This window comes from Pelobates fuscus, chromosome 1 (genome assembly GCF_036172605.1).
Source record: "Pelobates fuscus isolate aPelFus1 chromosome 1, aPelFus1.pri, whole genome shotgun sequence".
NCBI lineage: Eukaryota > Metazoa > Chordata > Amphibia > Anura > Pelobatidae > Pelobates > Pelobates fuscus.
In genome coordinates this window covers 239,560,862-239,577,768 of record NC_086317.1, presented here as the reverse complement: position 1 = coordinate 239,577,768, position 16,907 = coordinate 239,560,862, and the positions used below count along the sequence as shown (strand labels likewise).

Below are 16,907 nucleotides of genomic sequence, written 5' to 3'. Positions count from 1 at the left end.
ACTTTAATAGGTCCCTCTGCAAAGCATGGACAGTAGAATACCCTCTCCTAACCAAGGATGTCAAACCCCCAGATGGTGTTACAGTTTACAAGGGAAACTGCACCTGTTATGCCAATTATGATGGAATTGGTAAGTTCTTGGGTAACTTCTCCAAAGGGTATTGTGCCACTTACAGAACTGTCCCTATGTACCTGTTACAATTCCATACTAGGTCATTAGGGGATATTTACTGGTTGTGTGGGGATTTACAGCTAAAATCCAGGATGGACAAGGAATGGTGGGGGGAGTGTACTCTGGCTAAAGCCATCATGCCTATACACATTATCTCTGACACACACCCTGACATACATGAGTCCATACACACACCAGCCAAGGTTAAGCGTGAAGCCCCAGTAAGAGGCAGTTTTGACCCCCACATTTACATTGATGCCATTGGGGTGCCTAATGAATTTAAAGCAAGAGATGAAGTTGCTGCAGGGTTTGAATCACTTTTTACCATAGTTACTGCAAACAAGAATTTAAATTGGATCAATTACATTTATTACAACCAACAACGCTTTGTCAACTACACCAGAGATGCCCTCTAGGGTTTTGCCGAACAATTGCAGGCCACATCCCAAATGTCCTTCCAGAACAGAATGGCCTTAGACATGATTCTAGCTGAAAAGGGGGGTGTATGTAAAATACTGCCCGACACCATGACCTGTTGTACATACATCCCAGAAAACACAGGTCCTAATGGTAAAGTCACCATGGCCATAGAGAAACTAAATAAGCTCTCTGAAGAGTTAAAAAGGAATTCTGGGATAAAAGATCCCTGGGAAAGATGGTTTGGTTGGATGACAGGATGGCAAAAAGCTTTAATGCATATTGGTATGGCAATAAACAATACACAGGATCCAGCGCACTCTCCTATTTACTAAACAGCAACTTCAATGTTGACAGATTTTATTAGTTTTTAAAAGGTTTTTTTTAAAAACACCTTATATCTAGGCAAAAAATAATGGGGATTTAGTTACATTATATGATCATACATTGCATAAGCCTGCCACAACGTCAATGTACCCCATCTTTGGCAGGTCCTACTCTCACAGTCTAATGTCTGCTCTTATGAGATTAACCCACTTACTTGGGGGAAAAAATTCCATCTGAGGCTCTCTGCAGTACAAGACTAAATAGGGACCTGAGATGAGGCACCTGTGACAGGGAGGGGTGCAAAACCAAGGAGCTGGCTAGACTCCCAAATATATACATGGAACATGGGGGGGGGTTGCACTCACCTGAACATGCTTAAATGGGGTGCTGCTGGGGGCCATATTATACAATAAACAATACTGTAGTGCCTCATCTCAGGTCCCTATTTAGTCTTGTACTGCAGAGAGCCTCAGATGGAATTTTTTTCCCCAAGTAAGTGGGTTAATCTCATAAGAGCAGACATTAGACTGTGAGAGTAGGACCTGCCAAAGATGGGGTACATTGACGTTGTGGCAGGCTTATGCAATGTATGATCATATAATGTAACTAAATCCCCATTATTTTTTGCCTAGATATAAGGTGTTTTTTAAAAAAACCCTTTTAAAAACTAATAAAATCTGTCAACATTGAAGTTGCTGTTTAGTAAATAGGAGAGTGCGCTGGATCCTGTGTATTGTTTATTGTATAATATGGCCCCCCAGCAGCACCCCATTTAAGCATGTTCAGGTGAGTGCAACCCCCCCCCCCCCCCCCCATATTCCATGTATATATTTGGGAGTCTAGCCAGCTCCTTGGTTTTGCACCCCTCCCTGTCACAGGTGCCTCATCTCAGGTCCCTATTTAGTCTTGTACTGCAGAGAGCCTCAGATGGAATTTTTTTCCCCAAGTAAGTGGGTTAATCTCATAAGAGCAGACATTAGACTGTGAGAGTAGGACCTGCCAAAGATGGGGTACGTTGACGTTGTGGCAGGCTTATGCAATGTATGATCATATAATGTAACTAAATCCCCATTATTTTTTGCCTAGATATAAGGTGTTTTTAAAAAAAAACCTTTTAAAAACTAATAAAATCTGTCAACATTGAAGTTGCTGTTTAGTAAATAGGAGAGTGCGCTGGATCCTGTGTATTGTTTATTGTATAATATGGCCCCCAGCAGCACCCCATTTAAGCATGTTCAGGTGAGTGCAACCCCCCCCCCCCCCCCATGTTCCATGTATATATTTGGGAGTCTAGCCAGCTCCTTGGTTTTGCACCCCTCCCTGTCACAGGTGCCTCATCTCAGGTCCCTATTTAGTCTTGTACTGCAGAGAGCCTCAGATGGAATTTTTTCCCCCAAGTAAGTGGGTTAATCTCATAAGAGCAGACATTAGACTGTGAGAGTAGGACCTGCCAAAGATGGGGTACATTGACGTTGTGGCAGGCTTATGCAATGTATGATCATATAATGTAACTAAATCCCCATTATTTTTTGCGTAGATATAAGGTGTTTTTATAAAAAAACTTTTAAAAACGAATAAAATCTGTCAACATTGAAGTTGCTGTTTAGTAAATAGGAGAGTGTGCTGGATCCTGTGTATTGTTTATTGTATAATATGGCCCCCAGCAGCACCCCATTTAAGCATGTTCAGGTGAGTGCAACCCCCCCCACCCCCCATGTTCCATATTGGTATGGCATTACTAATTTTTCTTTTTATTTTCGCTCTTCTCGTTTGTTGTGTCCTCCCCTGTCTAAGAAAATTCCTGCTGAAGACTGTAGACCAAGCGGTACCAACTTTTACACATCTGACAGTTGATGACCAAGATTTCCAAGATTTCAACTCACCCTGTATACCGCTGCAAACTATCCCTTTTACTGATAAAGTGCAAGAGTTTTAGGTAGGGAACCAGCTTAGGGACAGCGTCCGTCTCTATGGAACTAACTGCCGTGCGGAGATGTGGTGGACAAGCCACCGCGGGATACCAGCGGAGTGAAGAGATTTCCTGACCGTATTGACGGATGTGCTGCAGCCTATTAGGGAAAGGAAGGGACAGAATTGCACTTTGCAATAACACCTAGCTAGCAGTCACGGGGTTTCTGTGCCTTTGGGCTAACAAGTCTTCTGGTATTAACAAATAAAGTTTATCTTTTTTAGAGTCTAACATTTCATAGGGGGGACTGATGTAGAATTATTAAAAACCTTTATTAAACCTTTATTAAATTTTTGCACTAACTCCATTTAACTTCATTATATGACAGATTTTCCTAACAGCATTTGGAATATTAGAAAGAGAATGTATTGTATGTATTTTCTAGAAGGATATGACTAGCTCCGGAATTATCAAGTTCCTGTAACATGAAACAAAGTATACCATAGCTAGCTCATGAGAAACTGCTCTAATGAAATGTTCTTTCATAAAAAAGGCCCTGAACCTGACCCCGAGTCTGACATCACTAACTACCCAAAATGACGCCCAAAGCCCCCCTCCCATCGAGTAAAGCCTCATGCCGAGTAAGATGGCGCCTGAGCCATCTGTCCACACCCGTGTCCAAGATGACGCCACCTCTCGGTGGGAGGACACTTAGCCAGCCACTTAGTACTTGAGCCAATTAATAATATTGATGGGTGGACATTGACATAGCCACTTAACACCTAACCCAATTAATGATGTTTATTTGTTGTTATCTTGATATTCAATGATGATGTAATATTGCTCTTATAAGGGTCTGCGAGCCCGCTTTTTAACCAGATGCCATTCAATTTTCTCGAAGTTCTTTTAACCTGAACTCCATGTGTCAGTGTGAATTTACTTCTGCGTATACGCAATTTAATCATCTCAGATTGGGACAGGAACAGATAGACATTCAAACATATTTGTTTGCTTAAAATAATCTATATCAGTAGGTAGTGTAAAAAAAAAAAAATTAAACATGTTAAAAAATAAATTAAAAGTATTTTTATATATATAATATATATAATATATATACATATATATATGTAACGTCATACGTAATGTATTTTAATATTAATATAAGTACATATATCAGTATTAAAATACACTTAGAATGACGTTACATATATATAATATGTATATATATATTATATATATAATAGATATATACACATATATATATATATATGTATAATTACAATAATAAATAAATAAAATAATAAAATAAATAAATAAAATATTGAAACAAAATTTAAAATAAATTATATATTCATATGTCATTTCATTCTAACTGTATTTTGTTATTAATATATATATATTGGTAACAAAATACACTTAGAATGACATTCTATATATATCTATCTATATAAAAAAATACAAATAACCGCACATATATATATATAGAGATAAATACATATAATTACATAAAAGATTACATTAGTATACACGTAGAATTTAAATACCTATAAATGCATGTATATATTAAAATTCTACATGTATATTTAAGTAATCTTTTAACATAATTATGTGATTTGATTAATTAAAATTTGATTGACATGCCTGACAACACAGGGAGAAAGTGCAGAGAATTTAATTCGCAAGCACTATATTTGACCCTGTAACTCTCCAAGACACCATAAAACCTGTACATAGGGGGTACTGTTTTACTCGGGAGACTTCGCTGAACTCAAATATTAGTGTTTAAAACTGGTAAATTGTATTACAACGATGATATTTTAAGTAAAAGTGACGTTTTTTGCATTTTTTACAAACAAACGTCACTTTTATGGACTATATTATTGTTGTAATATGTTTTACTGTTTTAAAACACTAATATTTGTGTTTAGTGAAGTCTCCCGAAAATAACATTACCCCCCATGTACAGGTTTTATGGTGTTTTGGAAAGTTAGAGAGTCACATATAAGGCTTGCATTTCATTTTTATGACATTGAAATTTGCCAGATTAGTTATGTTGCCTTTGAGACTGTATGGTAGCCCAGGAATAAGAATTACCCCCATGATGGCATACCATTTGCAAAAGTAGACAACCCAAGGTATTGCAAATGGGGTATGTCCAGTCATTTTTAGTAGCCACTTAGTCACAAACACTGGCCAAATATTAGTTTTTTGCTTTTTTCACACAAAACCAAATATGAACGCTAACTTTGGCCAGTGTTTGTGACTAAGTGGCTACTAAAAAAAGACTAAACATACCCCACGTTCAATACCTTGGGTTGTCTACTTTTTCAAATGGTATGCCATTATGGGGGTAATTCTCATTCCTGGGCTACCACACCGTCTCAAAGGTAACATTACTGATCTGGCAAATTTCAAATGAAAATGGAACGTTCTATATTTTACCCTGTAACTTTCCAAAACACCATAAAACCTGTTAATGGGGGGTACTGTTGTACTCGTGAGACATCGCTGATTACAAATATGTGCATTTTTGTGCAGTAAATCCTAACAGTATTATGACATTTACAGCTACAATGTGAGGCGGAACTACAATTTAAAAAAAAAAAAATTTAAAATTTCTCACAGTTTTTTACATTTTATTCATAATAAATTATGTTTCGTATATAAATATTTGATATGAAATGAAAGCCCTGTTTCTCCTGAACAAAATTATATATAATAAGGGGGGGTGCATTTAATATGAAAGAGGTGAATTACGATTGAACAGACATATAGCGCAAATTCCAGTTTTTGTTTACGTTTTGTTTTGATCAGAACGTGTACTATTGACTCCGTCCTGCCGGGGTTAACTTGGCAAAAATACAAGGCCATAACTAAAATGAAAAGGTACACACGTCATTGGAAATTCCCTGACTTGGGACAAGATGGCACCTTAAAGTCTGAACATCTTTATCTATTTAGGGTTACCGCAGTATATTATGTACAGAAAGAGTCGTAGCATAGCCTTGAAGCTTGTTTATGCATTATTGCTATTGTATTTCGTCTGAGACAAAATGGCGTAAACATATTATGAACGGAAAGTAGGAAAAAGGTTATTGTTTAAAGAAACATGTATGAAAAACAATATGTTCCATTTCTAACACCTCGCCAGTTTGCAATATCTCTTAAAGACAAAGTACACAGTTTGAGAAATACAATATTTGCATTTGCCCATAACAACTTACACCACCATAACTATAACTCGGCTTATTGTATACAACCACAAATATATATATATAAATAATTCATTAATTCTAAGTGTATTTTGTTATTAATATATGTAATTAGTGTTGTTGCACTTAACATAAAAGAGGTTAATTATGGTTGAACAAACATATAACTCAAATTCAAGCTTTTGTTTTGGTTCAGAACTTGGACAATTGCCTCCATCCTTAACCCCTTAATGACGGCGGGCGTGCTATTCTGTCCTTGGGGACCCAGCTCTAAATGCTGGCGAGCGGCATAGCACGTCCACGCCATCCTTCCCACTTACCTGCTCGCCAGCAATCCCACGCCGGTGATCGCGATGGGGGGACTTACCTTACATCCCAGGGAGTCCCCCTGCTGCTGATCCGGCCCTCCTGGACCATGTGATCACGAGGTCCTTGCGAGGACCTCACGATCACATGGACGGAATAGCTGTGCCAGCAGGGGGAGTTCCTGGAATGACAGGTAGTCCCCCTGCTGCCTGTAAAAAGTTTTAAAACTGTGTAAAATCAAATAATATATACTTATATCATATATATATACTATATATATGATCTAACTATATATATATATATATATATATATATATATATACACACACACACACACACTTACACATACATACACATACACTGTCTAAGTGTATTTTAATATTAATATATATATATATATATATATATATATATATATATATATATCTCAAGAACACTTTCTGCATATTGTTTTCGTAAAGTGTGCTAAAGGTAAGGTGAAACAAGAGAAACAGGCAACTAAACAAATGCTGTCATATAAAAGGGAACTGGTAACACACAAATATATTGAAAACGTTCCACAACCTCTTTCTTGCCTGTCAACAAAATAAAAGTATAGTTCAGTCAATTTCCAATTGTTCATTAACTCTACATAACTTCCCAAGACATACCAGGTGTCTATATATGTATGTGTCTACCTCCACCCACTAGGGGGAGATATTTGCTCTCTTTTGAAGAATCTCTAGTAAAGTTGGAAGACATCTTTAGTTTTGGCAGGGTTATTGCATTCATATGATGTTTTTTTTTCTTTTAATCTCCACTGTACTCTTCACGTGAATAATATGGTGTTATTAGATAAAACGTGTTATTAGGTAGCCATTAAAGGAGAAGTGATAAGTCTCGGCACACATTTTATACATCTACCCGAATCAAATATGGTGGCTGTCGGCTTCAATACGTTAACGTATGCTTTACGGCAAACCTAGTGTCGCGAGGGAGCGAGAGCCGAGGACGTCTGGAGCTCTGCAGGTGAAAATATGACCGATTTGTCCGACCTTTTTTCTAGATCACGTTTGCAAAAAAAAAATGTCTGGTTTCAATTTCTGTGTGGGAATGATGGGTTGATGTGAATGCCAGGCTGCATTGTATCCTGAAATATTGAGGTCACTGTTGTAATGGAGGTAGAAAAGTCATGTGAGCTGTGTTCTATGTAAACCTAACATTGACCTGTCATAAAAAAAATGATATAAATGAAAGTATATCCGAAAACAGGGAATTATTCACTAAACTCCGAACGGAAACACATTGAAATCCGAATTAGCTAAACTGTTAGTATAGATGGGTTGGAGATATTTTCTGGATCTAGTGTAGGATTTTAGTACATAAGGGAGTATAGCGAATAACCCTGACAATCCCTTCAAGGACCATTAAAGTCACTCAGGTCACTTCTATCCAACAGAGTGGACTGGGTGCAGGGGTCCTTTATTTTTAACCCTGCAATGTAAAGCGTTGCAGTCTTTCACATTGCTGGGTTAAGTCTTCTAACGCTTTAGTGTTCTTTTGCATACAAATTCCTGCTGATACTATGCAAATGCCTACAGTCACTAACTCCCATGCATGCATTAAAGGACCACTATAGGCACCCAGACAACTTCAGCTCAATGCGCGCATGCGCATTCAGCGCTGACATCGGAAGAGGGAGGAGATTTCCCCAGCGCCGAGGGAGCCCGGCGCTGAAGAAAGGTAAGTGTTTAACCCCTTTCTCTCCCTTCAGCCCAGCAGGAGTAGGACCCTGAGGGTGGAGGGGGGGGGGGGGGGGACCTAAAGACCCTACAGTGCCAGGAAAACTAGTTTGTTTTCCTGGCACTATAGTGGTCCTTTAAGACACTTGGATTGGTCTACCCTAGAGATGTGTGACTAATGGCACTTAAGTGTTACCTGTGCAAGGTGAGTTGGCAGATGACATGTATGATACTAGCCCTGAGAGCAGTCATGAGCACATTATCTTATTGGCTATTGAGCTATCCACTCAAGTACTTGTTGCAATTGGTTTGGGCAGCCAAGGGATTTCCCAGAGTTGAGTAAATTAATATAGTGATATAAACAAGATGTGAAAAATTTTGTTTTGCCTTTTCTGAGGGACACTTAAAAGGGGCCTATCAATGACATAGTTAAATTGCATGCATTTTGAAGCTTAAAGGGTTATTCCAAGCATCATAACCACTACAGCCCTCTGGAGTACCCTAGCCTGGTTGCCTAGTATTGGGGCAAAGAGTCTTACCTCGGTCACCACTAAATTCCTGGAATGGTCAGTGACAAGCTTCTGGCTTCTACAGAGCTGCAGAAGCCTGAAGCCAATCCAGTTGTTAAACGTAAGTTCACCATTCTTAGCCAATGCGTGCCACTCTCTGCAAAAAATATAATAAATGCCACAGAATTGACAAGAGCCAGGCTGGCTGACACCCCATGATGTCAGAGGTAGAGTTACAACATTAGCAGCCAAAGGGTTAAACTCTGCACGTACAGACTCCAGGCACCATGACCACTTCAAATCACTGAAATGGTTATTGTGCTTGGAGTAACCTTTTAAAGCACTATCACTACTTTACGTTATTGCAAAGTCAATGTTGCATAGAGCACCCTGAAAAACCACTGCACTATGAGAGTGGATTAAAAATTAGTGATTTGTTAAAAATGACTGCGCATCTAAGGCAGCCTCCAAGAGCACTTAATCAGGTAGCCCTTTTACGTGCACCGAACAAATCATTTGCCTATCAGTCTATAGATAAACAATTTGATTCATTTTGATTTGACATAGGTTGAGAATCAAATGATATGTTCTCACCTGAAAGGAAGTTGTTCACAAATCTAGTTTACATTAAATTTGTCCAAGTTTGCATACTCAACTTAGGCTGAGCTCACAGAGCAAAGTTCTACATCTTTGCAGAAAGTTTAAAGGGACACTTTAGGTACTATAACTATTTAATGTTATTGAATTGGTTATGCTGTTTGGAGACCCCTGACTTATAGCTCTATTCAAAGTCAAACCATTTTCAGGTAGTTTAACCACTTAAGGACACGTGACATGTCATGATTCCCTTTTATTCCAGAAGTTTGGTCCTTAAGGGGTTAATGCTGAATCAGTGTTCCTAGCTGGACACAGCCCAGCCCAAGTATACCTAAGGCAAAGATTACACTCTTTGTTAGCCATACCAATTCATACCAACAATGGGTGCCTGAGCCTCTCTGATTACTACTGCCCTTTGCTACTCAGGCTAATACTTCCTCCCTAATCTGAGCAGCACACAGGCTGCTGCAAACTCTTGTATACCATTAAAGTTACACTTCACTGCCCACATAAAATAAATTTTATATATATAGATATATATATCTCACTGTTTAGAATATATACCCCAAATGAAAATATTCATGCATGCATTTATTATGGGTATATCTATGCAGTTTGCAGATCTTTTGCGTGAAGCCTTTGCAAACCCACCCCTTCCAGATTTTCTACGGCTGTCCAATTACAGACTTCCCAATGGAGTTCAGTGAAGAGTTTTTGCAAGGCAGGTCCTCTGGGGTATTGCCTGCCTCATGAGGTGCAAGCAGACTCCAGCCATTTTAACTACTTAATTGAGATGTGGTGCTTGCAGAGCCTAGAGTGTCCTTTAACATAATCTCTACAAGCACCATAGCCACTACAGCCAACTGTAGTGGTTGTGGTGGCAGCAGTGCCCTTGTGCCCTCCCAGGATAAGTAAAACATTTAACAACAGTTTGATAACTTACCTGGGGTCCACCAGGCACCAGTTACAGTCTCATAAAAACTCTTGTAAATCACAATGAGACATTTAACTTGTCAACTGTCTACAGTGGATCTGATGGCCTAATTAGGTCATTCTGAGGTGAAATACATTTTAAGGCACATTCAGGGGTTTATCTGTGTACCAACGATGTATTTAGACAGAGTGCTACACGAAACTGGACACCTGGTCCAGGGCGAATGGGATGGAGGGGTGAAAAAAATATTTGATATAACTTTATTAGAAAATTAGATACAATGAGGACAAATATAAATCTGTGTTAAAACAGTGTAGCTAAGCAGTGGCTAAAGGAGGATATGGAAAATGGTAGAACGGAAAGGTAGTAAACACACTACTATCCATGAAGATAAATTAACCAATTGAAATCTTCCTATGCTAAACCATTCATTCACTTATTGATGGTCTCCATTCGATTATCTCTGGACCAGGTGTCCAGTTTTGTGCATTTCCTTTCAATTTTTTTACGGGTCAAGCCTAGACCTGGGATTGAGGTTTGTTATATTTCCCACAATTCCTTCTCTCTGTTGGAGGGAGCTGTGAGTTTTCCAATTTACCATTTTTGCATGTGATTGTCTACTTGTCAGAACATCTCATGCCAAAGCTATAGGCATTAACAGTGCAACATCCTCCCTCTTCTCTCATGGCTGCCCAGTATTGTTGGCATTAGTAGTGATGAGGGAGATCCACTGGGAGGCCTTCAGCATTAGGTTAGTGGAACCAGGCTTTTTCTGAGTGACGCAATGTCGGTGAAAGCTTTCATCACTCCTCACATCCCACGTGACATCCTGATTGACAACAATGGAAAGAAGTGAATGAGCACAAGCATGCAAATGGAGTGGGAAAAACTCATGTTCTGTGTCATGGTAAATCAAGACATTGGTACAATAACACCAGGGATCAAGTACAAGAGCACCTTGCCTCTACACAGCCAGGAGGGTACAAATTAGCATCTTTATAAAAATGAAAATTTTCTCTTTATAATAGCAATTGTTTTATAGAGTGGAAAAGAGGGGCTACTGTGTTTAACCCCTTAATATCTTCAAATAATCTTTAAAGGTGGCACTCTTTGCACCAAAACCAATACAAACTAATGTAGTGTTTTGGTGAATAGATGCTGCTTTTTTTTTTTATTTTTTTATTTTTTTAAGTATAAAACACAGTTGTTTTTAAGAAATGATAATCTTTACATTTGTCTGAAAAGGGAATCTATACAGTCATGGAGGAGAAAACTACAACAACAAGAGGACATTGTCCTAAATTCGAGGGACAAAGATTTAAAACTAATTCCATAAGATCTGAATTTGGTGTCAGTACCCACAACATGCTGATGTCAAATATGGCTAATGTTTCTCACAGAGAAGTGTTGGATTGGCAGATTGTGGTCATTGCCACACATGTGATTGGCACTCATAGCTTCTCTATGAGAACCATCTGACTGGAACAGAGATAATTAGCATTGCCTATCAAAGTCATTTCTGTTGAAGGTTCCTTCTCTTTCTTTGCTGCCTCTTCACAGGTAAGTTTCTTTGCTACACTGCATATGTTATCCCATAAGACAATATTGCCACTTATTGGCATTCATTTAGGATCCTCCATTCACCAAAAACTTGTGATGCACAAAAGATGCCTGTTTCCTATTGCTGTTGCTAGTGACGTCTGTGGGAATTTACAAAACATAATGGTGGAAGCGCTGCCTTTCGTTAATTTCAATAAAATTCCAACACAGTAAATAGGAGTACTGTATTTCACATAGGTTTGTCTTAATTAAATACTCAAATATTATATTGTGGTGACCTACTGTAGGGGTGAAAGTTAGAGGAGGAATGTTTCACAGATATAAATTATGCCATTATCTCTGTTTACATGATTTTGTTTGCTGCAATTATTCAGTAAATTGATATTACGTAGAGTGCTGTCTTTAATAAAAATTACTCTTTTCAGTAACGGTTAAGAAAATGTAGAAATTTAGGTAAAACCTGAAAATGCAACTTAATTGGTGAAGTGTGTGTGTGTGTGTACACTAGCACGTATGTGTGCATATGTATATATTGTATTGATTATACTTAGTGATATGAGACATGTTTGATGTTTGCACCTGAATAATGTCACAGTATGCTGCTAGCAGTTAATGGAACAAGGAACCACATTACAATATCTCAGAATGTATGAGTATGGGCTGCCAAGACCATTCATCCATATGAAATATATCCCCCTCCTTTCTTCCACTAGCCATGCCGTTTATTGATGTACAAGGCAAGCTGGGGATCGATGTAGACAAATGGCTCTTGCTTCAGAGTGGAAAACAGCCATACCGTCAAGCTGCAAGGTGCCACGCCTTTGAAAAGGAGTGGGTGGAATGTACCAGTGGCATTGGGCAGATCCGGGCACGTAAGGAGTGCAAGCTGGAATATGAAGACTTCAATGAGTGTCTGCACAGGACCAAAACGGTGAGGGACATTTTAATAGAGAACACCAGGGGATGATATATGCTTAGGTTATGTGTGTGAGGATCTAGGAATTTATTTGCAGTGCATTTAATATTTTTAAAAAGTGTAATACATTCTGCACTACACATGCATCCATGATACTCATGATAATTTTTTATACCACAGTTTATGCGATTGGAAGCAGTTAAAAATCAAAAGAAAAAGCTGGAGAAAGAAGGAAAATACAAGGCAACAGATCGCAGCAAAGAAGAAAACCAACCATAATCTTAAAAGACTGATAAAGGCATAATTGCTGGCATATTTACCAACTCCAACTTTACATTATTAAAATGTTCCATGCCATGACGTTTGGTGTTCTTCCTTTACTATTCTCCTGAAATGCCTTGTTTTATTGAGGGGTCTGATTTAAAATATTAGGTTTCTTCTGTTCTTTATGAGTCAAGGATGTGCTGCTAAAACAATGGTCAGATGTGCTGTTACAACAAGGGTCAGAAGAGACCTATTTATTAGAGGCCATATATAAAACTGGAAATTATCATATTCACAACCATTGCAGACCCACAAAACTAATATTATGTAGTCTGGTAGAGCCAGCACTAGCAAACGGGAATAAAGGTAAGATTTTACTATATTTAGGGGGTCAGGGGAGCTTGATAGTGTTTTTAGCACCATAGGGTCAGAAATAAATTTTTTGTGTCCTGACCCTATAGGGTTCTTGTTTACTTTTTTTTTTTCCTTCAAAAAAATCATGTCTTGATGGGTAATTCACTAAGCACCCTATTTTGTCCAGAAGTCCAGAAAAAAATGAAGTTTATATTAGCTTTAGTGTACTAATAATCTTAATTGTAGTAATGACAGGAGGCGAATATTTGCATATCTATCTTTACTGAAAACTCCAGCAGCATAGAAACTTAACAACCAATCATAAAAAAGTTATGGTGCCCATAAAAGGCCCTGTCTATGACATCACTTCCTCTTTCTTTTTTTTTTTAAATTCTTTATTTAAGGTTTGGCAGACAATGAGAAAACACGTCTTGTACATTTTTACCGGTTTGCGCAGAAACCGTCCTTTGCGTATACATTTTTGCTCTTACAAGTCAGAGTTTCAGGGCTTACACAGAAGCCAATGCAGACTATAGTGTGGGTGACATCTCGGTCGGTTTGTATGTATGCCGACCATTGCTCTCATCATCTGACATTTTTGACATTTAGAAATTCAAACAATGTTATACATGTGCTCATTACACATCTGTTGGTCAGTGTTAAGTAGAGAAAGTAGGTTTGGAGGAGTAGCAGGAAATGAAAAGAAGGGCCTCCTGGGCTGTTCAGTTTGCTGAGATGTTAAGCACCCTTACTCCACACGCTGTTGGTTAAGTGGGTTTGCGGGCTGGGTTCTTGCTGTAGGGGGCCCACAGCTAGAGATATGGGAGTGTTCTCGAGCAGGTGGTGGTGAGGAAGGCCTGTGTATGGGCGGCGGGAGATGCACCCTTCTAGGGAAGGAGGGGACTCTGCTGCCGGGGGGGAGGGAAGGGAAGAGGGGATTATATTGTTCTTTGTGAGTCAGTGTATTCCACCCAGGGTTCCCACACTGAGAAAGCGTGGGTACGTGTCTCGTACCTGAGCTGTCAGTTTGTCCATGAGACAGGCTTCTTTGATGTTTTGTATTACCTTATCCATGTGTGGGGTATCTGCTTGGAGCCACATCAGTGCTAAGGCCCTCCTGGCTGCTAGGTTTATTTTGTTTAGGAGCTTCTGTTCTTTGTTGGGTATAGTGTCTATTGGTTTGGCTATAAGAAATGTCCAGGGATCTGGTCGAATTGGTTTTTTGAGTATCATTGTCAGGAGTCTGGCCACATCATCCCAGTAACAGGTAAGTTTCGGACATGTCCACCACATGTGCAAGTAAGTCCCCTTTTCCCCGCATCCTCTCCAGCATGTGCCTGTGGGGGTCTTGCCCATTCTGTGCAGTTTCACAGGGGTCGTGTACCACCTCATGAGTGTCTTGTAACACTGTTCTTGGTGTACAACACATATTGAGGATTTGGCTGCAGTCTCCCAGATGTCCTGCCACTCCCCGCCCTCTAGTGTCTGTTGGAGGTCAGCTTCCCATTGCAGTATGTAAGAAGGTGTCTGGGTGTCTTTTGTAGGTGCGCTTAACTGGACATAAAGGCGTGTGATAAGGCTGGCACGTGGTCCGTCAGCCATACAGAGTGTTTAAAAAAAAGTGGGCTTGAGTCTAGCCGCCTGTGCTACTGCGGGTGTTTTGGCAAAGTCCCTAAGCTGGATATATCGGAAGTAATCTTTTGAGGCGAGCGGGGCCAGGGTTTTCAAGTTTTCGAATGTGCGGAAAGCATCTGCCTGGAACAGGTGGCAGTAGCGTTGGACACCCGTGTCCTCCAGACCCCCAAAGTCCCTCGGGGACATTCCCGGTGGGAACGCTTTATTTCGGAGATATGGAGTCAGGGGTGATGTGGGGCAGGTAAGTGCGTGTTTATGAGCCGTGGCATTCCAGACTCTGATAAAGTTTAGGATGGCCGGGCAGGTGGTGTGCAGGTCGGGGCGGTCAGCTTTTGGGACCCATATCCAAAATTGCGGTAGGTCAGTTCTCATAAGGAGCGTTTCTATGTCAACCCATCTGTGTCTATCTGGTGGCGAGTGCCACTCGATTATTTGAGCTGGGTGGGCTGAGAGGTAATATAGGTGGAGGTTTGGAAGGCCCAGACCCCCTTTGCTCTTGGGTGTGTACATTGTGTGCCGTGCTACTCGGTGTCTTTTCCCGGCCCAGACGAAGTTGTCTATTGCTGTTTGGAGCGATTGTAAATTGTTTTTGGATACTGCTACCGGCAACGCCTGGAAAAGGAACAGCAGTCGCGGCATGAGGTTCATCTTGATAGTGTGCAGCCTACCCAGCCACGAGAGGTTTGTCATGCCATCTGTCTAGGTCCTGTCGTAGGGTGGTTAGCAACCTTTAGTGGTTCTCGGCATATAATTCAGAGTAGTTTGGCGTGAGTTTGACTCCCAAGTATTTGATGGCTTGTGTACTGATTTTCAGGTCGGTCATACGGCGCAGCCACCGGATCTCGTCTTCAGAGAGGCCCAGAGGCATGCCCACCGACTTTTCTATGTTTATTTTAAATCCAGATACTAGTTGGTATGCGCGTAGAATGCGGAGAAGATGTGGGACCGATTTTGTGGGGTCTGTAATGGTGAGCAACACGTCGTCCGCATAGGCCGAAATTTTAAACTCCTCAGCCGCGATTTTGATGCCCCCAATTCCCCTCTCCGTTCTGAACAGGTGCAGTAAGGGTTCAAGTGCCAGTATGAACAGGAGGGGGGAGAGGGGGCAACCCTGACGGGTACCGTTTTTGAGGTCAAAGGGCCGAGGGCCCGTACCGGGGAGTGAGATTTGGGCTCTAGGGGCCGCATAGAGCGCTCGGGTGGCCTTTACAAACATGGGGGGCAGCTGCAGCTTTTCTAGTACTGCGAACATATAAGGCCATTGGATTCTGTCGAAAGCCTTCTCTGCGTCCAGAGAGAGGACCAGAGAAGGCTTTTGTGTCCTGTTTGCCCACCAGATCAGGTCCACCGCTCGTCTTGTGTTTTCGTAGAGCTGCCTGGTCGGGACAAAACCCACCTGATCGGCGTGTACGAGTCCAGCTAGTACCGAGTTGAGTCTGATGGCCAGGATCTTTGCGTACACTTTTAAGTCGAAGTTGATGAGGGATATAGGGCGGTAATGTGCTACATTAGTGTTGTCTCTGTCCGGTTTGGGGATGAGGGCTATGTCTGCCGTAGTCAAGTCAGCGTTAGGTGAGTCCCCGTCAGTCCAGGCTTTGTACATTGCGGCCATGTGGGGTATCAGTTGGTCCCTAAAAGTTTTATAATATGAACCATCAAAACCATCCGGACCTGGGGCTTTTCCCCCTTTGAGGTCCGCTATAGCCCTGCTGATTTCAGCGATTTCGATAGGCTCCCCTAAATGGGCTGTGGCCTCTGCCGGTAGGTGCGGTAATTTGGCACTCTGTAGGAAGTCGTTAATTTGAGCCATGTATGTGTCGTTGTCGGGTGTGAGTGCTGGGGAGTGATTATAGATCTGGGTGAAAAATTTAGTGAATTCCCGATTAATATCAGTGGGGCTGTTTAGGATTTGTCCCTGCGCATCTTTAATGGACGTGATGTTAGTGACTGTCCGTTTGGGTCTGAGAGCCCTTGCTAGTAACGTGTCCATTTTATTTGATTTTTCATAAAATAGACGTTTTGCGTGGATCATGTCCCTGCTCACCTCGTCCAGCATTAATTCCCTAATTTGTCTT

The 16,907-nt window shown here is 40.5% G+C and overlaps 1 protein-coding gene across 1 annotated transcript; it reads left to right on the top strand.

Moving 5' to 3' along the window:
* Window positions 1-7,240: 7,240 nt before the first annotated feature.
* NDUFS5 (NADH:ubiquinone oxidoreductase subunit S5) lies at window positions 7,241-12,939 on the top strand. The gene is made up of 3 exons (XM_063444529.1): window positions 7,241-7,350; window positions 12,377-12,594; window positions 12,760-12,939. The coding sequence occupies exons 2-3, from the start codon at window positions 12,379-12,381 to the stop codon at window positions 12,856-12,858; spliced, it is 315 nt and encodes a 104-aa protein (XP_063300599.1). The 5' UTR covers window positions 7,241-7,350; window positions 12,377-12,378; the 3' UTR covers window positions 12,859-12,939.
* Window positions 12,940-16,907: the final 3,968 nt, after the last annotated feature.

What these genes read in the sequence shown, in the direction of transcription:
- NDUFS5 (XM_063444529.1), top strand. Translation starts at nt 12,379, where the DNA reads ATGCCGTTTATTGATGTACAAGGCAAGCTGGGGATCGATGTAGACAAA. An exon ending in GTCTGCACAGGACCAAAACG is followed by an intron (nt 12,595 to 12,759) that starts GTGAGGGACATT and finishes TTTATACCACAG; the next exon opens with TTTATGCGATTGGAAGCAGT.